At 35.9% G+C, this 26,063-nt stretch overlaps 4 protein-coding genes across 6 annotated transcripts; 3 read left to right on the top strand and 1 right to left on the bottom strand.

The window, feature by feature from the left end:
• Positions 1 to 588: 588 nt before the first annotated feature.
• Positions 589 to 8,866, top strand: LOC110373459 (gastrula zinc finger protein XlCGF57.1). Its single transcript, XM_021330732.3, has 10 exons — positions 589 to 1,006; positions 1,428 to 1,715; positions 1,989 to 2,139; positions 2,383 to 2,492; positions 4,724 to 4,911; positions 5,188 to 5,324; positions 5,724 to 5,932; positions 6,176 to 6,352; positions 6,475 to 6,597; positions 6,829 to 8,866. The coding sequence occupies exons 1-10, from the start codon at positions 758 to 760 to the stop codon at positions 7,042 to 7,044; spliced, it is 1,848 nt and encodes a 615-aa protein (XP_021186407.3). The 5' UTR covers positions 589 to 757; the 3' UTR covers positions 7,045 to 8,866.
• A 1,596-nt stretch (positions 8,867 to 10,462) lies between these two features.
• On the top strand, positions 10,463 to 13,743 carry LOC110373419 (3'(2'),5'-bisphosphate nucleotidase 1). Of its 3 annotated transcripts, XM_021330687.3 has the most exons (6): positions 10,463 to 10,762; positions 11,066 to 11,185; positions 12,092 to 12,236; positions 12,480 to 12,584; positions 12,885 to 13,171; positions 13,248 to 13,743. In XM_021330687.3, exons 1-6 carry the CDS (start codon positions 10,643 to 10,645, stop codon positions 13,509 to 13,511), a joined length of 1,041 nt encoding a protein of 346 aa, XP_021186362.3. In that variant the 5' UTR covers positions 10,463 to 10,642; the 3' UTR covers positions 13,512 to 13,743. The 3 variants fall into 3 exon arrangements, with proteins under 3 accessions (XP_021186362.3, XP_021186363.3, XP_021186364.3); XM_021330688.3 differs by lacking the exon at positions 12,480 to 12,584 and having other exon boundaries at positions 10,464 to 10,762; XM_021330689.3 differs by lacking the exons at positions 10,463 to 10,762; positions 11,066 to 11,185 and adding an exon at positions 11,357 to 11,479.
• LOC110373418 (uncharacterized) lies at positions 13,580 to 17,391 on the bottom strand. The gene is made up of 9 exons (XM_021330686.3): positions 17,023 to 17,391; positions 16,574 to 16,781; positions 16,035 to 16,356; positions 15,590 to 15,773; positions 15,002 to 15,147; positions 14,807 to 14,933; positions 14,501 to 14,728; positions 14,250 to 14,420; positions 13,580 to 13,851 (listed from the first exon to the last, which is right to left on the bottom strand). The coding sequence occupies exons 1-9, from the start codon at positions 17,143 to 17,145 to the stop codon at positions 13,726 to 13,728; spliced, it is 1,635 nt and encodes a 544-aa protein (XP_021186361.3). The 5' UTR covers positions 17,146 to 17,391; the 3' UTR covers positions 13,580 to 13,725.
• Positions 17,392 to 19,925: 2,534 nt separating this feature from the next.
• Positions 19,926 to 24,332, top strand: LOC110373457 (uncharacterized). The gene is made up of 9 exons (XM_021330730.3): positions 19,926 to 20,217; positions 20,911 to 21,118; positions 21,305 to 21,623; positions 21,927 to 22,086; positions 22,327 to 22,472; positions 22,830 to 22,968; positions 23,043 to 23,270; positions 23,726 to 23,896; positions 24,108 to 24,332. Exons 1-9 carry the CDS (start codon positions 20,092 to 20,094, stop codon positions 24,234 to 24,236), a joined length of 1,626 nt encoding a protein of 541 aa, XP_021186405.3. The 5' UTR covers positions 19,926 to 20,091; the 3' UTR covers positions 24,237 to 24,332.
• Positions 24,333 to 26,063: the final 1,731 nt, after the last annotated feature.

The raw sequence follows: 26,063 nt of genomic DNA, 5'->3' as shown, positions 1-26,063 counted from the left end.
TAAAGATTATAGAAAAAGTCAACTAAAACAGAATTGGTGTCGTGAAATTTGAGAAATATTAAATAAAACAGGTTAGTAAGTATAATACAACTAACAAAAAGTTCATGACGGTGTGTTAAAACGGCCGTGGAACTTTCCACATGTCATCACCGTAAAGACGACCGTCTATTTGCGTCCGTAATATGACGGCCGCTATATGACGGCACCGCTTTCCTAGGAAACCCAAGCTTTAGCGATAAGACTGCGCATTTTGTCACCCACTTATCTGCTTATGAATTTAATGAGTTATACTCAAAAATGTACAATAAAGCACCTTATCTGTAACATGTATTTATTGCAAATAAACGATTTCTATTTTTTACTAAGCATAATTTTGTTATCTATGATGATGATGATGATAGAATTGTGTACCAAATCTATGATGTATAAAAGTTATTATTTGCAAAAATGGAATTAATATAAATAAATAACTATAAGTAAACCTTAAACTTATAATCTAAGAAGTAAACGGTGCGAAATTAAATAAAAAGAACAATTTATGATATTCGTCTGTGACATGTGACATGAGACTCGACCACTTATGGATATTTATTATCTGTGTTAACCAATACGTGGCGATGATAGAAATTGTTCCGAGCGCCTGAGTGAAAAGAATATCAAACTCTTTTTATGTGAACATATTGCACTTCATTTGGGTAGGAAAATAAGTAAACAATGAGAGTGTGAGAGTTATTTATTAAATAAAACATACAAAAGGATGCCACCTAAACGGAAGTTAGGGCGACCGCCTGGGTCCAAAACGAAAAGGAAAAAGACATCTCCTAAACATCAGAAAAATGCTTCAGTAGTGATAAAGAAGAAAGAAAAAGAGTCATCTTCTGAAACAGATATTGAATATATCTGTAATATTTGCAATAAAAAATTCCTAACTGGTCAGGAACTGTTGAAACATCACAAAAATTGTAAAGCTGTGGTTCCCATATTATCTGATGGTGGTGTCAGGAAGGTAAACAAAGTACACTAATGTTTATTTATTACCTAGTAACTTTATACATCCAGCTATACAAATCTCAATGTTGTTCCCTTACATCTTAAAAACTGACTTCTTGATAAAAAAAATAAGTAAAGGATCCAAAATGTAATAATACAAATACTACAAATATGACCACTATGTGTCATATTTCGTACATCACGGTTTTTCTGAAGTTTTCAGTACTAAAAACGTTTCATGTTCATGTTTTGTTTTTTTTTTTTTTTCAATTACTGTTAACCAATTTGATATGATAATGCTTAGTTGAGCCATAATAATTACGAAATAAACTAATATTAGGAACTGATAATAACGCCTAAAAGTTTGTGCTAATCTCATATAGTGTATTTGGCACAGAATTGAAGCATAACTTTAATTTTACATTCAATTGTTGCAGGCAGAGTTCAGTTGTAATGAATGTCGCAAGAAGTTTAGATTCCAAAAAAGTTTCAAAAAGCATTGTTTGCTGGAGCACTCCAAGTTACCTAACAGTGTGGCTTGTGATCAATGTGATGTCAAGTGTCCCACTAAGAGAGTTCTGATAGAGCACATCAAGAAGGTTCACGATAGAGACATTTATGAATGTCCACACTGCAAGCGTCAGTTTGTGAGACGCTCACATGTGTTTCGACATATGGCACAGAGTGGATGCGATGGACATGGAGGTGCCTCTTTTATGTGTGAAGTAAGTTATCCTTGACATTTGTTGAACAAATTTTAAATTTAGAGGTTTTGTCTGGCACAGAAGTTGGCAATGCCCATGTCAGCAGGCTTGTTACTAATATAATAATAGATTCATTGGCCTGGCTATGCTAGACTGAGGTATGAAGTATATCTATTTGATGTATAAGGCTATACTGCATTTGAGCAGACTTAACTTTTGAGCAATCTTGATAAGACTACAAGAATTTTGAATATGTTGTGTTTACATGATCAAATATGAACCATTTTTTCACAGATATGTGAGTCAAAATTTTCAAGAAAAGACAATTTAATGGCCCATATAAGAATGCAACATATAATTCCCAATGCTTTCACCTGCAAGCAGTGTTTATACTCTACAAAGAATTTTTCGAAATTGGTTAATCATTGGCACAAACATCATTCAGGTAAATGGTGAAATTGTATCAATTTGTTTTTGAAAATGCTTGTGAACAATATGAAGTGAAGATAAATGTTTTTTGTATTTTATTGCTTTAGGTTGTGCTATGGGTATAGTTAATCCTGGCTTTGTCAGTTTTAGTCAGTTTGATTGATGATTGTCATCTGATTGAAAGTTATTATGAGACAATTTTGTTTGTTTTCCTAGTCAATATTTCAATATTCAATAAAAAGCTATTTCTTTGCAACAGAAACCCCTGATCAATACCAATGTCACCACTGTAGCAAGTGGACAAGCTCACGAGCAGCGATGACCAAGCATCTTGAGATACATGGCGAGAAGAAGTATGCATGTGATGTGGTAATGTTCTTTTTACATTATATACAGTAGGGTGTCCCAAAAAAATCAAAATCATTTTTTTTTAACGCATACCCTCCTATTTTTTTCCTTTTGGTCCAAAACTATTATAAATAAAATTTTATGATGGTAGGACCACGGTAACCCGTGCCGACTTACATTTGAATGTATGCCATACTTGCTCTCTAGGACTAACGCGATCTAACGCGTCGATGTGCTTGTGATTTCTTGTTATTTAGTGATCGAATCATTGTTTTCAAACAGCCAACATGTCACTAGACTTACGCAGTTATAAAAAGGGTATATTTTCAATTAGGGGACCTAAAGCATCAAATGACGGGCTCAAAACTTCCGTCTAATGGACAAGTTCTGGCAGTTTCATTGTACAACTAGCGACCCGCTCCGGCTTCGCACGGAATAACAGTATTTCCCCGCTATTTAATGTTTGTTATTATACATACATGTAAACCTTCCTCTTTAATCACTCTATCTATTAGAGAAAACCGCATGAAAATCGGTTGCGTAGTTTTGAAGAATTAGGTAAGCTTACAACGGGACACGGGGACAGAAAAAGCGACTTTGTTGTATAGTATGTACTTAGTGCTATTCGGGAAATTGATTTAATTGTGAATGAAAACGTAAATCTTACTATTCGTGAATGCATTATCTACTGGGAAAAGGCGCGTATTCCAACAAAATCTTTGCCTAATTGTGTGACGAAACTCGTCACCTTGTATCAAGTTTGGAGGGACAAAAGACACAAGACGTTTTTAAGCCATAGCATAACGCCATCACGACTTTTTCAGCAACTTACATATGTAATTTAATAAGAATAAATCATCATGTCCCGAGCCTTTTCCCACTATGTTGGGGTCGGCTTCCAGTCTTGCCGGATTCAGCTGAGTACTAGAGTTTTACAAGGAGCGACTGCCTATCTGACTTCTCAACCCAGTTACCCAGCAACCCAATACCCTTTGATAAGACTAGTGTCAGACTTATTGGCTTCTGACCACCCGAAATGACTGTCCAAAATGTTAAATGACAGCCAGGAGAGCAGCCGGCAGATAGCGCGAGTTACAGAAAGCACGCGCCTCAGAGGAGCAAAGAGGAAATAACTCTTGAAAAACGATTGGATGTATCGTTTTTCAGGGGTTATTTTGTCTTTGGTTAATTTTTTTTTCAAAAGAAGATCTTAACGGTACGTTGTATGACAAAATCACCTCTAACTTCATTTCAGTAAAAAACGAGTTCTTTGATCGATCGCCTTAAAATTAATGACAGTTTTCTACATGAATGTGTCCTACCTTCTAGTCAAATAATGCTTCGTATCAAGAAGCCAAAGTTTCAGCACTGAGAGTTAGTGAACGATGTGGCCGAAAGATCGGTGAAGTTCATGCAAGACTTTTATTGATTAATCACAGTAGATGAGGAACAAAAACAATTATTGTTAGGTACCGTCCTAGAACATCGGAAAATTTATCCTGGCTGTAAAAAAAAACTACTTTAAAATGAAAATTTTAACAATGAAATTATTTTTCAATGTATATGAGAAGATAAAACATTATTTGGATGTATTCGAGGTTTATTTTTAGTAATAATAATTAAGATCTAAATTTCTCCATAGTAAGTCAGTACAAATTTTCATGTGAAAACTTTGGCATTAAGTCGGCACGGGTTACCACTGTCTGATCGAGATAATATTTATTATAGGAGATAATGAGGTCAAAACGAAAAAAATTAGAGGGTATGCGTACTTTAATTCGAGAAAAAAAAAATCCCCCTTATGTCTTGGGACACCCTAATATACAGTCTACTAAACAACTCTTCAACAGTCGTTTAGATATTATAAGTCAGCTTTTACTATATATGTTCTTAAATCCTGATAATTCTTAATAGCATAGTATTTATACTAAATGAATTTAATTTCTTTCCGCTATCATGACATTAGGATGCTAAAAGGTAAGATTAAGTCTATATCCGTTGTGTACCTGTACATAATTATGTATTTTTTCATTTAAAGTTCTGTTATTTATAATTAAATTACTTATGTTTGTGCAAATGTACATCCACTTTGTCTTTGTATGCGAGTTTGAGTTATAGAAAGTCAATGTGCATTTAGTACATTTACACATAGAGCACACCCGTTCTTTTTTTTTTTTGTGAATATTTAAAAGCTTTTTGAGAACATAACACGTTCAAGGAGTTTCTTATAATACATCCAATGCATGTTACAGTGCGGCTACAGTACATATACGATCGAGGTGATGCGCCGCCACGTGCTCACCCACGTCGAAGACAAGCCGTACAAGTGCACACTGTGCGGCAACTCGTACATCCAGCGCGTGCAGCTCGCGCGACATCTCGAGAAGCACAGCGGCAACATGTGCCTCAAGTGTGGCAACACCTTCACCACCAGGGCCCAGTAAGTACCTATGGAAAGCGTGCACAACGGCAACCCCATCTGTAATTCCCAACTTGAGTGGATTGTGTCAATATATAATTCTTTTGCGTTTGCCACGGTCGGACTGGGATGGTCGACCTTTGTCATAAGGATTTCATTCTCTCAGAGCAGTCCATCGTTGAAAACCGTGCTTTGCGAGACGAACCAGTACTTAAATACAAGTAGTAAGCTTGCTACCTGTATAATCGAACAATCACTTATATTAGGTACTACATGTTTATTTATGATCTCTTTCAGGTTGCTGATTCACCTCAGAGAGCATATGGGACTAGAGAAATTATTCTGTCCGGTTGAAAGTTGTCCATTAGTATCAAAAGAATTCATCAATGAGGCCAGCTGGCAAAACCATTTGAAAATCCACATGGATGACAAGCGTAAGTGTTTTTTCAAGGTTCATATTACATAATATGATATATAACATGGTTTTGATTAAATTAAGTGCAATGTTCAGTTTGTATATGTGTGTAAATAATAAAGTATTCTTAAAAATCAGATCAGAAGTGTTACTTTAAAAACACACATCTATAAACATGTAACTGAGCAAGTTTTATTTCTTAGAAATCATTTAGCAAAAGCCAGTTTAAACAGCAAATACATCATTGATAATTCCTTCAATTCATCTTTCCGCGCATCATAACTTGTTCTCTTATAGCAGTCCAGTCAGTCCAGGGGCCTGATTCTTGAACAATGTTGTAACAAATAAAATTATCAGAATCGAGCCCCAGGTCGCTTGCAAGGAGGACTGATATCTGACATTGCTATATAATGCATAGCGCACAGCTGCGACGTGTGCGGCAAGCAGTTCCACTCGGTGGTGAACCTGCGGCGGCACCTGGAGACGCACACGCTGGACCGGCCGCGGCGCTGCATGTACTGCGTGTCGGCGCGCGCCTACGTGCGCGGCCTGCAGCTCATCCGCCACGTGCGCAAGCACCACCCTGCCGTCTTCCGCGGACACCTCGCGCACGTCAGACAAGTGCTCGTCAGTAACACTCACATATTTTACCTATCGTTATTTCATACTGTCGCATATTATGTCGACCAGAAATTTTTGAGGACCTACCTCCGTTCCCAATATTTTATCTGTCTGTTGCTTTGATTACCTACTGGAGACAGAATTTAGAGAATACCCCATGCCCCATACAAGTAACGTCCCATCTCAATGAATTGGAAAAATGTTGAAATTGGAACCTTGTTCTAATAAAACTAAACTTGTTTTTTTCAGGGAAGCAATTCGAATATTTTAGACAGAGTGAAGAAGTCTGAAATTGAATCTATATTAAATCTGTTGGACGTGGAGTCTGATCGCATTTTGCAAGGTTATAGTGGAGCCGGCGTTCTGTACGGCGGGATGCAGGACGAAGACGAGAGTAGTTCTAGCAATAATAAAGAGGAGAAAATGGTAATATACACTTACTGTGATGTTATAATGTAGTATGTGGGTGAAAACCCTTTCAATATTGTCTCTTTAAAAGTGTTTTCCAACATAATATTTTTGTGAACAGCATTAAATTATATTTTCAGAAAGGAAATAGTCCACTTATGTCAGAGGAAGAACTCACTGAGAATTTAAGGAAGCTACTAGCCCAACTAATTGATAATGAAACACTTAATCTGTTTGGGTGGCCCGAAGAGAGTGTAGATGTGGTATGTACCTTTTTTATCTTTAAAATTAAGGAGGTAATTCCAATTGACTGTGAGATGGTCTAAATATGTCCAACTTACCTGTAGTATATAAATGACAAGCATGTCTATCGTCTGGCTCATTCAGTAAAGTATGATAAGCAGGACAGAGTAGATCATTAAAAAAAGTAACAAATAACCAAGACCATGGTTTTTCTCACTTATAGTCCAAATTAACTATTTTATAATTTTTAGGTGTTAGAAAAAGTGATTGAGCAATGCGGTGCGAAGGCCGCTGACCGCGACAAATGGACGCGCGTGCAGCGCTTGCGCGAGAACTCGAAGCATTTGTTCCTGTACGTGCTCGAAGACAAGAACATCGCGCGTATGCTCGACACGCACACCATCGACCAGATCATCAAGCACATCCTCAAGCAAGTCAGCGACGAGGATACTAAGGATGTCAAATAATGCACAGGGCAGAAACCAAAAAGTGTTTGTGCCAGAGCAAAGACAAGCGAACCATTGTCGCCCGAGCTCACTGAAACTTGCACGTTGCTGCTGATAAAAACACGTACCGTGATCGCACACGGCTTCCGATAAAAGTTATATTGCCAAATGTTATTTCATCAATTTAAATATTTTTTACATTTTAATTAATTATAGGTAAATAAGTTTATTATTCCGTGATAGGGTTTTATGAAGGTAGATATATTTTATCAAAAGTTGGGCACCTTATTTTTTATTGCAATAAATGTTTAGGTAAAGAATACAATTATAATTTATAGATAGTAAAACATTATCGTGTACGCATAAAAGTTTATTGTAGAGCTGGACTGGATATTTGATACAACTGTTATACTTTTATGATTTTAAAGCATTCTGTTTCTATATTTTCAATTCAAAACGGGTAATGCATTGTTTAACCCATTAGAAGTCAGTGTCACTTCACTGTTACAGGGACTTCTAATGGGGTAACTATCAGTGTAGGTATTTAAGTTCGGCTGTATTATTTTACCTTTAAATATAAATGAGCTCTACCATAAAAATTGAACAAACAACCTATAATAACCTGCATTTATTAGTAATGATCACAGAGTTTATCCAAAACAGGGCTTTATTCTTTTGACAAAATAGATTATTTCTATGTAATCACATAGATAGGCTATATTTTGTCCACTGCTTATTTTAACTATAAGTTTTAATTAAAGATTATATAATTTAATTCAGAATATTATGTTCTTTGATCAAAAATATTGTTGACAATTATTATTTTTAAGTTATCAGTTATGTCTAATGTTTTTTTTTAATTCTGTATTGCTGATCAAAAGCAGCAGAAAATCATGCGCTACTTAGCACCCGGGTAGGGTACCTGCTAGGTAGAACCTGGTCACATACTAACTGCAACTTCCCAAAAGGAGGATCGGTGTTCGATACATATGTATCCTAAAGGAATAAATAACAATAAACCGAAAAATAATAATATTATATAATTAATAATAATTGAAATAATATTATATAATAATTGAATACCGATAAAGTAAAACCAGCCAAGTGCGAGTCGGATACGAAAGGTTCCGTTCTTATATACATATCTATAAAAATAACGCTGTGTGGCTGCTCACTAAAATATTTGTTTTGTTCTAAGTTATTTTCTTTTTTTTAAAAGCAGCAATAATAATACATACTTCGTGAAAATTACAACTGTTTGGCTGTCACGGTTCTCGAGGTACAGTCTTAGTGACAAACAGTAAAGGCCCGTTTTAACCTTGGGGTATGGGACTCAAAAAAATTATAAAATGTTGGACACTTTTTTGTTTTGTAAGTACCACCTCTGTATTGCAAAGTGCTGATGATTTTCATAAATTTTATGTGTGTGTACTCAGGCACCACCTAGACGATCAATTAAATTGCGAAATACATAAAATAACAAAAAAAATATTGTGCAGTTCCTAAAAATCATTGTTCGATCTTCAATATTATTAGCTCCAAACAGACAATAAATATGCACAATTTGACAAATTGCGCAATTTAATTGTTCCTCTAACCAACAGATAGCGTGAGTTGTCTATGTAGGCTTATATTGATGAAACCAAAATTTTGAGATAAAAGTAACCCCTATTTACTTTTGTTTCAGAGATAAAAATTAAATAAAAATACGTTTTAGTGCCTTATTATTGAACTGAAGTGTTACTATTTTCAATAGCGATGTTGTTTTAATACTTAATCATTATATTAAATTGTTTACGGTTATGGTTATAGTGATATTAAATCCATTCTTATAAATAGTGCATTTTTTTGTTGTTTTATTCTGTAGTATACATTTAACATAGTCCGCATCACCGATGTGAGTTGCAGAAAAGGCAATCGGCAAGGAGGACATCATCATCAGGTAACGTTAGGTATATAGGACAAAACTATACCAAGCCTGGGGCCCGATTTAGGTAATTTAATAATATGAGTTCAATAACAATTAAAATCGTAATAGCAATTTTAAACTTAGAGGGCATTCTGGGGCCCTATTCTGCTAAGATAATAATAACAAAATTGAATCGTAATAGCAGTTTTTATATGAGTATTCTGCTACTTATATAGGACCAATCGTATTCCAATGACATTTAATTGGTTTGCCATTTGAAACGAATGTGGCAACATCCGATATTATTTCTTTTAAATAAACGTTTTTATCCTTTTCTGTGCTTCAATAATGAATCATATAGTCTGCAAATGATTTACGATTGCCATATGATTGTAGAATAGACTACCCTAAAGACCAAATCGTAGTTGAGTCATGATTGGATCTCAGGCAGTCAGATATGAATCGTATGAAAATAGCAGAATCGTGCCCCTGTATTTCGGAGGGCACAATAAACTGAGGCTCGATTATGCTAATTTTGCTTAATATTGATATCTAACTGAGATCCAATCGCGACTCAATTATTATAAAAGCGTATGTGGCATTCCGCTATTTTCTCTTTTATTTTGTTTTTTATCTGGTTCTGAATAATATTGTCTGCAAATTATTTACGATTGCAATATGATTGTAGAGCAGACTACCGTTATAGACTAAATGGCAGACCAATTACAAACCAATGAAATGTCATTGGATTACGATTGGTCTTATATTAGTAGCAGAATGCCCGCTAAGGTAAAAACTGCTATTGAGATTCAATTGTTATCTCATTATCACATTATTAACTTAGCAGAGTCGAGCCCTTGTAGGTCCCGGTTATCAATGAACATCTTTGGTAGTCGTTAGGGGTAGTCAAAAGCCAGAAAGTCTGACAATCAGTCTAAGAGTATTGGGTTGCCTGGGTAACTGGGTTAAGGAGGTCAGGCAGTCGCCCCTTGTAAAACCCTGGTACTCAGCTGAATCCGGTTAGACTGGAAGCCGACCTCAAAATAGTTGGGAAAAATGCTGGTCAGATTATGACACCATTGTTATTGTACCCTTTTGTATGGTATTTGCCTCTCCCTCTCTCTACATTACGTTGGTTTCATCTATTCCAAGAATTTTGGAGCGGCGCGGCGGCGGTTAAGCCCCGTCCATTCCATTTATAATATTGCATTGACCTTCTTTTTAATGTAGATGCGTAATTTGTCGAATAAAAATCCTCCGACGTCAAATGGATACTAAAAGTCTTAAAGTCTTCAAGAGAGTCCAATTATATATTTAATTTTATAAAATCACACATAACAAGCTTTTTACAACAACCACTGACATATCATTTTTTTTTTTTTAACACACTTCTATCAATTTTCCGGCTATGTACATACCTAAACCAAAGAGGTTGTACATACCATAACACTTTTCACCAATGAATTTTGACAAATTCAATGTCATTGACACTGACAGTTAATTAGACATTATGTTTAATGACAATGCAATGCCAGATGACATTGAAAGAAGAGAGAGACTAGAATGGGAACGGAAATAGGAATAATAACTTGTTGATAAGTTTTTTTTGCATAACAGGTGTATATATATTTTTAAGTTAAATTTGTTGTATTACAGTACGAGATTATAAACAGGCTTTTACTGAGTCGGAAAAACTGTGAAAAAGTAAAAATGACGGCAAATGTCCCTCTGATTGTAAGAGTGTTGGCTTCTTCGGTGTCAGTCGCCAACAGAGCTGGAAAAATTGTTCGTGATGTTATGAGTAAAGGAGAACTAGGAATCGTCGAAAAGGTATACTATTTATTTGTACTGTCAAATGCATAATATTACGACAATAAGCAACAGTTTGGAAAAGCTATATCTGGGTCAAATTTCTTAATGAACTTTAGCCCCAATCAGTAACTTATAATATGTTTATGTAAGTAACTTTACATAGCTAGTTTATTTTTTCCATGTACAGTTACTTAATTGTGCACAACGATTTTCATATATTCAGTTTTTATCTACCTGAAATTAATCTAATTTAGTATACATATAAAATAGAAACGTCAGAAAATAATGCCATGTTTCTACATTGCATGATTTGTATTGCAGGGTAAAGATGACTATCAAACTGAAGCAGACCGGTCTGCACAGCGCTGCATTGTAGCATCTCTTGCTGCACAGTATCCCAAAGTGAACATTATTGGAGAAGAGGACCAGCCCGATAATGAGGTGACTAAACTAATCTACTATTACAAATTGTGACAGGCATGATCTCACAGTGAATTTTCTTAGATGTTGTTTGTCATAATGTAAAATAGTTCAACTGATATTATTTGCTTGCAAATGGACTCACGAATTTCACATTTCCTTTTAATGATACTGAGATTTCTCAACTATCTTTGTAGTCACCATTTTATGCCAAGGAACCAAAACTGCCATATAAAAATTTTAATTTTTCTTGTAAATTTTTCTAAGACCTTTGCTACACTCCAACCACAACTCGGAACATGGAAATTTATTGATGTAAGAGTGCATGCTCTTGTGTAAATTGTTTTAAAGTAAAAAAAATAATTAGATCTTTTCAGTAATAATCTCTGTATGAAAATAACTGTTCTAACTGATTGTCATTACCCTTTTAAAAAAGAGACTGTAATGGTAATATGAAACTTGTTTTTTTTTTACCAATATTCAAGGATTTTGTTTTGTGAAAGGTAAATAATGTTGTGTTGATTTACTTTCATATTAAAATATGATATCTTAGTTAAAAGAGCCTGACGCATAATATTTTTTAAGGTTGTTTTAATGCTTTGTATGCCCACTTACCATGTCATAATTTGATTTCCTTGTTCCACTATGTTCTCATCACAATAGCACATCCATGTATTTTAAGCTCTATATTTGTATTTTTTTTTTTTTTTCAATTATGTTTTATTGAAAACTAGTGATTTCACCTGCGTTCCGTGAAAACGACTGCTAAGCCCATGGTAGAATAAAATAAAACCTATATTGCTCAGAAAGAGTGTAGCTACAGTGAAAGAATTTTCAAATCAGTTTAGTAGTTTCTGAGCCTTGGGGTATGAACAGATAAAAAATTGTTCCTCTTTATTATACTAGTATAGATTGTTTTAATTTCAGGGTGACATTGCCAGTGACTTGATTATATCTGATGCTGACAAGGAGATACTAGGGTTGGACTGCCCTATTCATCTTCAGGGTGTCAAAGAAGAGGATATAGTTGTCTGGGTTGATCCCCTTGACGGCACTTCAGAGTACACTCAAGGTGAGCACTCAGGAGTCATGTTTTATGATGCTTTTCTATTTTATTTCCCACACTGTGCTACCAGTTGCATGACTGGCTACTATTCATTTTACACCCAAGTGAGTCTAAAATATACTATGATCATAGTTCCCACAAGATTTATTACACAGCTTTTTATATAATTAATTGTACCAGTCATACCTACACCCTTCCTTGTAACATGCATTCTATTATCGTGATTACAAGATTATAAAATAATTCTAGGTGCGCTTATGTTGAAGAGAGATCCATGGGAAAGATGGAAAATGTACTTAACTCATCCTTTTATAAGTATCAAGTGGTATTTAAGTTTGCTCCAATCAAATTATGGTAAATTGAAGATTTGCATAGGTTTTTGCGCTTTTATTGTTTAGAATGCACTGTAGTAGTATGGACACAGTGGAATCAAGAATTCATTTAATGTATGTATTGTAAATATTTCTTTTAATTACTTTGCCAATATCTTGTTTACTAACTTGACCATTTCTTTCCAGTTTTACAAAACCTGGATGTATTAATATTTCAATCTCTTCTTATCTTTAACTCCTATTAAATGTTAGTAAAGATCTGCATGTTGCATGGGTGTTTCAGTGATATTATCATAAAACAGTAATTTGCAATTTGTTACAGGTTTTCTTGAACATGTGACGGTTTTGATTGGTATATCTGTCAATGAAAAACCTGTGGCAGGTGTTATTCATCAGCCCTATTATAAGACCATGTTAGGTGGTGAGAAGATAATAGGTAGAACCATATGGGGCCTACAAGAGGTAGGAGTGGGGGGATTTACGCCAGCCCCTCCACCTGACTCCCTCATTATTACCACCACCAGAAGTCATTCCAATCCACTAGTTGAGAAGGCACTCCAAGTTATGAATGCTGCACAGGTCCTAAGGGTTGGTGGTGCAGGTTATAAGGTGAGAATTTATTCCAAAATTATAAAAATATGTTTAATTCTTATGCCACTTTTTAATTATACTTTAAATATTGTAGGTTTTGCAACTGTTAGAAGGCAAGGCGTCAATTTATGTCTTTGCTAGCAGCGGGTGCAAAAAATGGGATACTTGTGCACCAGAAGCAGTGTTAACCGCCGCCGGTGGTAAGCTGACTGACATTCTCGGCGACTTCTACAAATACGGGGGAGGAGAGTCAAAGCCAAATAAAACTGGAGTCTTGGCAGCTGTCAATGGAGAACTGCACAACTATGCCTTGAAGAGAATACCGCAAGAGTTGAAAGATGCACTTGCTAATAAATAATGTCATAAAAACTATTGGTGATTGGTATTAAAATGCAGCTCATTAAATCAATATAATTGGAACTAGTATTTGTCTTTACAGTGAAATATATTTACAAACAAAACAGTAACTTTATTGAAAAAATCAACATACTTAAAACTTCTTACTGGAATAAAAAAAAACATTATATTATTATATGAGGTATTTTCAAATTGTGATAAAAAACTTTGGGTTATTAAAGCTTGCTTTTATATTTCTGTAACATTTTTCTCAATTCCCTTCTAAGGATTTTACCCGATGCATTTTTGGGTATGTCCTTCAAGAATATTACTCCACCTCGTAAACGCTTTGCTGGAGACACCTGCAAAATAAAAGTACTTCTTTTTATCGTAACGAAAAATCAGCGAGTGCAGGAGAGACGGAAGAACCCTCTCCCGCCACTTATTGGCCAACTTGTGCTTGGATTTTGTTTGTAATTTGGACAGAAAAAAAAAATTTAGATAAGATTTGTCATGGACAGAAAAAAAAAATTTAGATAAGTGTGTTTGTGTGATTTGTCTTATTTTTTTGATTAAAAGAAAATTATGGTTGGTTTCTTAAATCGACGATTTTATTTATTTATTTATTATTATTATGTTAAAACGGTTTACACCGGTTACGACGATATATCTATCCAGTTTTAAAGAAAAAAATCAGGTCGGAACACTCAAAAGTGTTAACTACAGTGCTTATTTGCACCATAATTAAAAACTCAATTACCTTGGAAGCAACGAACTCAACGAGTTCTTTTTCCGTAACATTAGAGTTGGGCTGCGCCACCACAAATGCCAGTGGCAGCTCCCCAGCCGCCTCGTCCGGCAAGCCCACTACGCCTGCGTCAGCCACTCCACTGTGCTGAAGCAGTAACGCTTCTAATTCCGCAGGCGCCACCTTATAGAAAATTCACGATCAATGATTGGTTGATCACTTTTCTTAACATGTCAATTAAAAAGTTTTGTCACTTGAGTTACCTGAAAGCCTTTATATTTAATGAGTTCCTTTAGTCTGTCCACTATATAGAAGTAGCCGTCGTTGTCATAGTAACCGATGTCTCCGGTCCTCACGTAGCCCTCGCTATCGATCAACTCGTCGCTAGCGGCGCGGTCGCCCATGTATCCCTTCATTCTCAACGGGGATTTTATCCATAGTTCACCTTCTTTACCCGGCCCTAACTTTTGACCATTTTCGATATCAATGACCTGAAATAATATAATATCACACAATTAAGCTTCGCTTGGTTAGTTGTCAAGTAATAGCTATAATGTACGGAAATGTACCTTAACTCTCATGCCTGGTGCTGGTGTTCCACAAGATCCCACTTTTTCGCCACTTGTCAGGTCCACGAGACAAGCCATTGTTACTTCAGTCAAACCATATCCTTGTTTAATGAAGTCAATGCCTGTTCTGCAAATATATGATTATTAATGTCAGAGATCGAATGCGTGGTTATAGGTTGGTTTAATAATAAATACCTTTTCGAAACTGCTTGTTGAATATCCTTCGATAATGGTGCTGCACCACACCAAACCTCAACTAATGATGAAAGATCATACTTAAGAACGAGAGGGTGTTTTGCGAGGAATACTGCCAATGGAGGGACTATTGTAGTCATATTTATCTGAAAACAAAAAAAAACATTTGAGTAGGTATTTTAGAGTTACAAAATGACATAATCGGGTGATAAAGTTAGCACACCACACAAGTTAGTGTGAGACAATTTTCTTTGAGTGAAAACTTAAAGCAATTGAACAAATAATTTTTCTGGGCAATGATATGTTGCACTAACCTTAATAGTGATGCAGACTAATAACTTATACAGTAGTTGAAGCCAGCATTCATAATAATGGGAAAATGAATGATTGTGGAAAAAGCATGTTTAGTGTATTGTATATGGCTTTCTGCCGAATCTGCTTTCCTTTATGGGAAAATGGTGTGATGTTAGGAATTACATGACAACAACAATAGATAAAAGAAAAATAACTTATAAAAGCAACAAATATTATGAAACTTCACATAAGCAATATGTAGTTACTATAAAGAAAACATTGTTTTATACTCACTTTATAATTTTGAATGGTTTCCAAATACTGTTGTTCATCAAAACGGATTAAAAACACAATTTTCATATTCATTGCCATAACAGCAAATGTAGTGATGAAGCCATAAGCATGAAACCATGGTATTAGTGACAAACCAGTTACTATGCCATTATTTTTCTGAGACTGGACATAGTCAAAGTAGTACCTATAAAACAAATTAACTAATGTAGAAGGGAAATATAGCATGCTAAGAATTAAAAAATCAAATGTTCTTGAAGATAAAGTACATAATGAGGCAGTTTAAGGTATTATAAAAGAATATACATATTAACAGAAATGTGTGGAGTCATATTTTCTCTTTTGTGGATTCATACTTCAATTGTTTTTGCAAATAATCACATGCAGCTCATAAAACAAGACATGCAATATGTAAATATGAAGCAAAATTGCATGGCACAGAACTCACTTCATGTGTGCAGACAACGTGAGGAAATTAACATGTGTGAGTTCCACTCCCTTTGGTAACCCGGTTGTTCCTGATGAACACATGACAGCAAGCGTGTCCTGTAGTCCATTGACGTCAGTCAGTGTAAAATCATCCACATTCACATGATTCTTAACCAAGTTATCATACATAATGCAATCAGGCACTACATCAAACTCCCCAAACATGATGAGTTTGCAAGGAGAAGACATTTCTTGACAACAGTCATAGATATTCTGTGATGTGATTGGTGAAATAAAGATGAATTTAGGTTTTGTTATTTTCAGTAAATGAGATATTTCACCTGTAAACAAAGAAAAATCAGTACCTACTTATTAAATTATGATAAGTTTTATGACTTAACAACAGATTGATAACATTACAAAGACTTATTTTGTGATTATGCAAATTATTAGTTAATCAATTAATTCTTTTATCATTTACATCAGTACAAGTCAATATAGTAGATAAGTTCATCAAAGCTTGTCATGCATCATATGTTTCCAGATAGCGTAACATACCAGGTGTATAAGTGATGTTGAGTGTAGACAGAACACCACCGCAGTACATTACAGCTAGAGCAGCCACCACAAACTCAAATCTGTTCTCACTGCTCAGTCCCACTAGGTCCCCCTTTTTAAGCCCTAATTTCTGTAGACTTACAGCAAGATTAACACTGTTTTGAAGGATATATCTATATGTTACAGATTCACCAGTCTCTGCACTTACCTAAAATCAAACAAAATACATAATAATGCTCCTGTAATATTTTTTAGGATACGTGATTTGTTTAGCAAGAAGGAAGATGATCAGATCAAGAGCTTAAATCATTTGCAACAACAACTTGCTGCAGTTCTTGTTGCAGTGATATTTATTACTAAATTGTTATATTGGGCTGATGTTACTTTAATTTTTAGAGCATATTATATCTATACACTTATTTAGGTGCGAGTATATAAGTAGTACTTACAAAAGCTATGTTATCACCACCATTTTTCAATTGATCAAACAGGAATTGACCATACGATAAATGGGCTGGAATATTTCGTTCTTCAGGCCCCGACACCACATTATTATGTATTGTAACTGGCATTTTATAAATAACAAAGTTTTAACAGCTACTTAAACGTTATTACTCCAAAGAATGCTTATTCAAAAAGAGCAAACTCGACTTTGGTTATCAATATTTATTATCTTATCTCGGAAGTCGAAATAATTATAATCCTAATATCTTTCTGACGAGTTGATTATTAGTAGATATTGGAATAAACTTTGGAGTTTAGTCCGGACTAAAATAAAATAATAATTTAAGGTTATTTTATTTTAACCGATAAAAAGTCACTTCCCCTATCAATATGTCATCTTTGGTGCCGAGTGTCAATGTCAATATAATATTGCTACGCGACGATTGGTCAATCTAATGAGCTGAATGTGTGTTCCGAATTATATCTCAGTAGTTTGGTCAGTGCAGTCACAAAATAAATATCTCCTCATCTGTACCGTCAGCCATCATCAGCAGTCACCATCACCGTTTATTACTTAATTTGAGCATAACTTTACAATATTTTAATGTGCTATAAGTTCCGATGTATTATTTGCCTGAACTAGGAAGAACCTGAGCCTCAGGCGTAAAATTGCTTATTAAAAAGTAGGGCAATTTAGCAAACATAGTGTTATTAATTACTACACATATTCATCATTACTGATTACGATTACCTACACACTTTTTTCGATATATAAAAGTAATTTCAGCAATTCTTTTTTCTGTTCATAAGACAAACCATAAGATTTTTAACAGCTATAATTCAAAATATCAATATGGAGTTTACTTACTCTACCTTATTTATTTTATACAAAAGGCATTAAGAAAGTGTCAGTAATCAAACTATTACAACTTAAAATAGGTATGTATTTTCTGTGTAAAAATCTACAAGGGCTCAATTCTGCTAATAATTTATCAATTGGATATCAATCGAATCTCAATAGAAGTTTCAACCTTAGCGGGCACTGCTAAGTTGTTCAAAAGACATGAGAAATGGCAAAAGTGTAAGAATGTTTCAGGGAACATTCACAAATTAACTAACTTTGCCGTGCGGTTTTGTTTGAATCCAACACAAAACAGCCCGAAGTCTGGAAGTTGGCGTTATTAGAACTTTGTGCCTGTGAGGTCATATAAAGTCCCCGCCTGCTAATCAATAGCTGTCGGTGTTACAGGCGGATTTGATTAATTAAAAAAAAAAACCGTTCATTAGGCGTAAATCGATTTTTTCCGAATGAATCCGAAAATAATATGTATTAAAAAAATATATATGAATGAAGCTAACGTTTTGTAATATTTTTAAGGTTTTTAACTGCTTGTTCACAATGGTGCCGAAAGATCGGCGCTTGCTTACATGAAAAGTGTCCGGGTTTTCCTGGACTGGACGGAAACCCGGACGGATGGCAGCCCTACCTACCATACATCCTGGTATGTTACGACTAGGGCTGCCATCCGTCCGGGTTTCCCCGGATTTGTCCTCGTTTGGAGGCCGTCCGGGGGACGTCCGGGCGGGGTTTCAAGAAGTGTCCGGGGAAAACCCGGACATTTTTCTTACGAGTTGAATTACAATCGACACACAGAAGTCGAAGTGTCCCGAGACTCAAAAATTTTCGCGCTCGCATCGCTCGCGGCTTCCTTTCTTGACACTATCTTTTTTACATTTAGCTACTTTAATATCCCAATATTCAAAAAATGTTGCGCTCGCTTCGCTCGCGGCTTCTACACTTTGCGGATTTTTTTTATTATACAAGTTTAGGTGCTTTAGTGACCAAAAACTCAAAAATTTTCGGCGACTTCACTTTACGGTTGTTTTTATTTTTCAAAATTTTTTGTCTAACCTATCAAAAAGGTAGCGCCGTTTTAAGTCCTATTACTAACAAGAAGCTAACTCCTAGTTTCCATATGAGCTTTCTTATTTATGACCTTCGAAATATTAAGTCATAATCTTTCAATACTAGGTACCTACTACTAGAGCTAGATATGGCCCTGACGTTCCATGTAAGGAAGCACCTCATTGAATTTAAGTATATAATAGTAGTAATAGTACCTAATATTAAAAACTAGGTCTTGTTTTGTTAAAAAAAAATTCGGACTCGTCCGGGGTAAAAATGCGATTTACGCCAAATGTCCGGGTTTTTTTAATATTTGTCCGGGTTTGGCGAAATTCGAAATGGCAGCCCTAGTTACGACTAAGCCCAAAGTGCTCGAAATAAATCTGAAAAGGTAGGTACCAGTGTTTGGTAAGAATCTCAAAGCCAAGCCAAAATGTCGCGAGTTCGATTTGACTTCTAAAATTGTTACGGGTTGGGTGTTGTGTCCACAATTCCACAGTATTATTAATATTTTCCTTCCTTAATTGGTGATGCCTTCTAAATTGGTCAAAAATTACCGAGACGATAACGAAATACCTAAGTAGGTACTATTTACTATTACATAATAAGTATAAATAAAGCAGTACCTATATCAGCTATCTCACTAAACTTGATTATTTACTTTTCTGTTTTGTTGTCAGAATAAATTACCTATATATGACGACAACCTTGAAAACTATTTAGCGGTTATAGTAAAAAAATGTTACGAGCAGCTCTGGCACAGATTACTAAATAGTTACTACGTATCTGGTTGCGAATGTTAAAACTCAACAAGGACCAATATTGCATTAATTTACGAAGGAAAATGTAGTTATATATATGTAGGTACTTATTAACTAACCTAATCAAGCCTAATGAATGCGAATCAGTTCCAGATCAAGTTTTATTAGTAGGTAGTATAGCAGACAGCGACCCTATCGCGGCCTCAGCTCAGCTACAACTGCGAGTTCATACTTAATACTATGCAGCAGACGTAATTTTATAACGGACTTGTGATACCGTTGCTTGTTGATAAACAGTATTAGTTTAGTTGTCTAGCGTGTCGGTAGTGCTCAAGCGTTTCATTTTGTACAGCTCATTATCTCACTCATTTGCGGCCCAAGTGTGGACATAATATAACTGAGTTACAATGATAATAAACAATAACGTTGTTACGACAGGCCCGGCGCTAAATGTGCCTGGCCACTTGTCTTTCGGCCAGTATGCAATAGACAAATTGAGACTACACTGCGAAGGAGAAGATGCTGTAGCTCTGGTAAGTTAAACTATGTGCTTGTGTATTTTTGTTTAGTAGTTATTCCTGTAACAATTTAGCTAGTGTGTTAATCTATTTCATTATAAGGTACTTATATGGCTCTGGAATTTGGTCGATTATGCGGGTGCATTATCCTTGACCTACGAGATTCTGTGAACAATAACTTTATATATTTCAGATAAAGCAGCGTTTCGCTTATGTTTATGTAGATATTTTATGTAAATGAGACACGAGATGATAAGAATCTGACGTAAAGTACGTAACTAGGTGCATGCATTAGCGTCGGGAATTAGTGGTATAAAATAGGTAGTTTCAGACCTATATTCAAAACTGTAATAACTATATAATAACAACATACTACCTGTATAAAAATAGTACCTACATAGTGACATAGCTAGGTCAGTAGGCTAACATCCGCATGGGTCGGCTGATCAAAGGTTTAGTTTCGTGGATGGAGAGTTAATCTCGTAGCGAGATCCTCGACCCGGGCTGTAACTTGTAGCTACCCCCTTTTCCGTAATAAGCCAGGTACACAAGCATCGGGACCCAGCTAGACCATATATCCAATAAAGTTGGGACCTATTTCAAATGTAACGCATGACAAAATTTTAGATTATAAAGAGAAACGCAGTCCTATCATGTTATGACGGATTTTGTAGTTCATAATGCAGATCACGAAATTCCTTTTTACAGATTAATGGAGATACCAATCAGAAAATATTCTTCAGACAGATATTGCAAGAAACTGTCAATGTGGCGACGGGACTTAAACGACTGGGAGTGCGACGTGGCGATGTGGTCGCCTTGTGCAGTGAGAACATAGACGAGTTCCTCTTCGCTGCCCTGGCCACCATCTGCTGCGGTGCCACCCTCACCACCTACAACGTAATGTACACCAAAGGTAGGCACTTACTGTCACTCCCTGGAAATCCCATTGCAATGGGATTTCCATGGACTTAGGTACGAAACATAATAAATGTATGACGTAACCCAATCCAACGATGCAAAAGAGCTTAAAAATAAGTAAATTATTAATGTACCTATTCTAGGAAATTAAATTCATAAAGCAGTTTTTTGTTCATTTTAGATGAAATGACGCACGTGCTAAATATATCACGACCAAAAATTATATTCGCTTCGGAATTGGGACTGAAGCAGAATTTGGATATATTTAAATCAAATTCCAGTATTGAGAAAGTGATACAATTGAATGGCAAACCTATTGCGGGCAGTGTTATTGACTTCAAGAGTGTCGGAGTGCAGGTGAACCCGTATGAATACGAAGCAGAAGAAGTCCAGGGCTGGTCGGACGTCGCCTACATACTGTACTCATCAGGCACTACCGGACTGCCCAAGGGAGTCATGCTCACGCACCTCAACGTGCTCTACTCTGCGTCCAGTTTTGAGTAATTATGCAATCGCTTTATCAGGATCGCTTTTTTGGATGCGAATAAGCAATTATAGCATAGCCAAGATGCCTCAGCAAAATAAAAGATAAAATTTGATAACTTTTTAATCATAGATACATTGAGTAGATAATAAATACACACGAAATACGTTTGCGAAAATAGAATGTATCTACCGAAGCGCTAAATCGCTGTTGCAAGAGTAAATCACACCCATACCATCAAATCATATATAATGATATTTTGGTTTACAGTACAGTCTTAATGGTTTACCCTTCTAATACATGTAATCTGATATTTCAGAGCAGAGTCTAACCCACTGGAAATTTTACTGACGATAGTGCCATGGTACCACGCCTATGGTTTAATGTCAACTATCAATTATATTCTGATTAAGAAGAAGCTGGTTTATTTGAATGGATTTAACCCTCTCAAGTATTTGAGCGCTATACAGGAATACAAAGTACCTACTTATATAACTATCTACCTAAATATTTTTGAGCTGTCTGTCTATACATTATACACACATTTAATCAATATTTTTAAAAGTGGTTTTTGCAGTCTACCGAATTTCTAATCGCCAAGTAGCAACAAATATAGATAACAGATAATAAATTATAGTTTTTACTTCGCACAAATATTAACTTTAATCCTGGATTATACAAAGGATGATAATGAATAACGCATTTGATAAACATTTTAGGTTACCTGTTTGGCCACAGTTCCTCCTATCGTAGTGTTTCTGGCGAAGGCACCCATCGTGGAGAAATATGATTTGTCTTCTGTCACCGCCGTGTGGTGCGGGGCAGCTCCTCTCTCCTCGGATACTATCAATCAGGCTATGAAACGGTAAGAACAGTCTAACAGACGATCCTCCACAAAAGCGACTAAACAAGTTTTTGTACCTGCTTATGTGGACGAGTTATACGAGTGGTAATATATATGTACCTCCTATATCGGATCGAAGGGGTAATATATATCGGATCTTGAAAATATACAGACTTGTGACAAAACTAAAACCGAGGTACCTTCTGGAGCCCTTCATGTACCAGGGTCGCGGTAGTTACTCTTCCAAACTATCCAGCAGCCTATTGTTGTTGTAGCCTCATGAAGATATTGACATTAAATAAGTACTTACTACTACACTACCACTACTACTTCTAAGACGGATTTCGTGAGTTTTTAATGATCGATCATGGTTTTCAGCTTGCGAAACTGCAGGGCTATATTCCAAGCATATGGTATGACTGAGACTTCACTGGCGGCTACAAAGGACCTTGACGATGAGAATATTGCGAAAAAACCTGGAAGTGGCGGCTATCTTCTTCACGGTGTAAAGGCCAAAGTATGCCCCTTATTGTTTCCCACTTTTAAGCAAACCAAACCTACATGTCAGAAATGAATTATATCAATTTCCAGGTTGTAGATATAGAAACTCGCAAAAGACTGGGTCCTAATGAAAACGGAGAGATATGTCTGAAAGGACCAATCATCATGAAAGGCTATGCTGGAGACGAAGCTGCCACTCGCTCCATTTTCGATGATGAGGGCTACATGAAGACGGGTGACATCGGCTACTACGACAAAGATGGATGCTTTTTCATTGTCGACAGACTTAAAGAGCTGATAAAATATAAGGGATATCAGGTAGGAAACTATTACATCTAAAACTCCTCGCCACTATAAGGAGTAGGTGCCGTTCTATTATATTCAAATATTAGTGTAGGAAACAGGAAACTAATTATTTTTAATTAGGCATATATTTCCAATACATTGCTTATCGATTCGAAATCCTCACTTACAGAGGAGGTATTATTTTCTTTACAATCTAATGCTTGTACTTGGAGAGATAAGAATGTTCAAATAATTTATTTGCTGATCAAGCGTGTTATCTGCTGTGTTACGAACACATAGCTACAATCTCGTTAATTCTCGTTATAGTTTTTAAAATACATCTACAACAGATAAATGTCAAAAAAAATATTTAGAGAATATGCATAGGTTAGTACAGTTAGCAGTTAGTTTGAATTGGTTATTGTTACTATCTGAAATAGTAGGTTGTGTTCATTTTTCGTCAGAGTGAAATTACTTGTGGCACACAGGTAGCCCCTGCGGCGGTGGAGAGCACGGTGCTGACGCACAGCGGCGTGGCGGAGTGCGGCGTGGTGGGCGCGCCCGACGAGGCGGCTGGCGAGCTCGCCACCGCCTTCGTGGTCAAGAAGCCCGGAGCCACCCTCACTGAGAACGAATTACTCGAATTCACGAATGCACGTGTAAGTTTTCAGCTAAGTACCAACCAAATGCCACGCCCTGGTGATTACCTTGCTAACAAATCACTATAACACATGCAGAATTAGTTTTATCTATTTACTTTCCCAATGAAATCTATTCAAATTCAATTGGTTAATTTACTTTGTCCTCTGGGGTTGGCTACAAATCAAGAAGCGTTGTATTAATATTAAAATACGTAATATTGTACGCCAGTTATCTCCTGTGTCGCGGCTGCACGGTGGAGTGATATTCGTCGACGACATTCCGAAGAACCCATCTGGCAAGATCATGCGCAGAGCACTGAAGCAGAAACTATTGCAGAGAAATAAAAGTAAATTGTAAATAATGTTTACCTACACATTATCTAATTTAGGTTGTAAACTGATAGTGGTTTTTGGTTCACATGTTTTATTCTCAAAGTAAAAATATTAAAGCGTTTTTCATTTGTTTTCTTGGGTACTTTTCAGTTTGATGTAAGAAACTCTTTGTTATAACTTAGGATTACCATCGTTCGATCTTATCTAAATTGCTCATATTATTTATAGTCCTAACAAATACCTCTTGAAGATTATCTTGCCGCCACGGGCAAACAATTGGGTACGGATTTTATCAATGCCTACTTATCTCAGTTTTTTGTAATTATGAAAAGACACGCGTTCCAAAGTTAACTTTGTATTATGTACCTACATAAATTAAAATAATAAAAATATTTGCATTTTGCACATACACTTTATTGTACCAAAAACGTCTCATGGTCAACGTTTCTGAGCGTCGGTCATAAAATGGTAGATACTAGGTATTCGTCGCGATTATACGGCGATATTTTAAACACAGATTAAGGAAAAATGAGCGTAGATGCTAACAAGTCAGTAGGCTTCTTCTAGGTAGGTCAAATACGTACGTTGGGCGAGACCAAAACGGGCAGTTACATATGAACTGGACAGAGACGTCCAAAGTTCCAAATAAGGCGTATTAGAGCGGGGACAGTAACCTTCCTCGCTATGTTCTCAGGAGATTTTCCGTTATGACATCTCCGCTCGAATTATCATTTTGTTCTCCATGCATATAAAGGACAGACGACGTCTCGTATTCAAGGAATAAAGCTAGTCAATAATAAATATAAGTTCTATACTTACTTCTATGAAAATTCCTCCATCAGAGCTATCCCCTGACGATGGCAACTTGTCCATTACATAAATGATTGATTGCTGGCCATCGGACAATAAAGGCGAGCACATGATACTACACAGGTCCCTAGGCACCGCGAGCACCGATCCAATTATGTCTAATGGATAAACTATCTGTGCTTAGAGTCTACATAGTCATTCATAGAGTTCTGGCAAAATAAAACCTTCAAAACAGTTTGTATATGTATAACATACAAAACAAAGTTCGAAAATTTTACAGAATAAAACCTGACTTGGGTAAGTAAAAAAAAAATATCCCCAACTTGATCCACTTCGGGATCAAGGCTTGCTTGCTTACTTTAGACTTACTTACTTTACCAATTCTATTTTTGAAATTTGAGCAATCGAACCATCGAACAGATAAAAAAGGTTGCTACTTCAGTTCAGCCTACCGGGATGGAAACCGGGAACAGCTACTTAAGTGTTTAGTTAATTTAAGGTACGGCATAAGTATCGGTTTACTCGGTAAACTGTTCGCGCTAATTATCTACCCAGGGCAACATCGTAGATAAACCGAAAAGAAGAATACCTTATCCGTCTCTGGTTGTTGAAATCTATATTTTAAGGTTTTTATGAAATAATGTCGAGGCAAGTCAATCTACCTATTCCATGTGTTTGAAGTTGCAATGTGAGTCGTAACTCTAGTCGTCTTAATTTTAATTGCGTGATTCAGTCTGTCTTTCGGCATCCGCTAAAATCTAGCAGTTATTTTTTAACTATGCCTGAGGCCTCGGTTCAAATCGATCAATTGGATCAAATCGAAGCATTTTGCTAATAAATACAACGTAATAAGTAAAAAAAAAATAAGTCTAATTAAAATTTAAAAAAAAAAAACAATTATCTATCCAAGTTCACAAAATTATCTATCCCAATTTACCAGTTTTTCTCAATGGACGTCCTCGAATTCCGTTCCGTCACTCAGACTCAGTGTTGAAATTGACTATGACACGGTAAACATACCGTGTATAAAATGTATTCAGGC

Source organism: Helicoverpa armigera, chromosome 20, assembly GCF_030705265.1.
Source record: "Helicoverpa armigera isolate CAAS_96S chromosome 20, ASM3070526v1, whole genome shotgun sequence".
NCBI lineage: Eukaryota > Metazoa > Arthropoda > Insecta > Lepidoptera > Noctuidae > Helicoverpa > Helicoverpa armigera.
The sequence above is the reverse complement of the archived record's forward strand: the minus strand, read 5'-3'. Positions and strand labels throughout refer to the sequence as shown.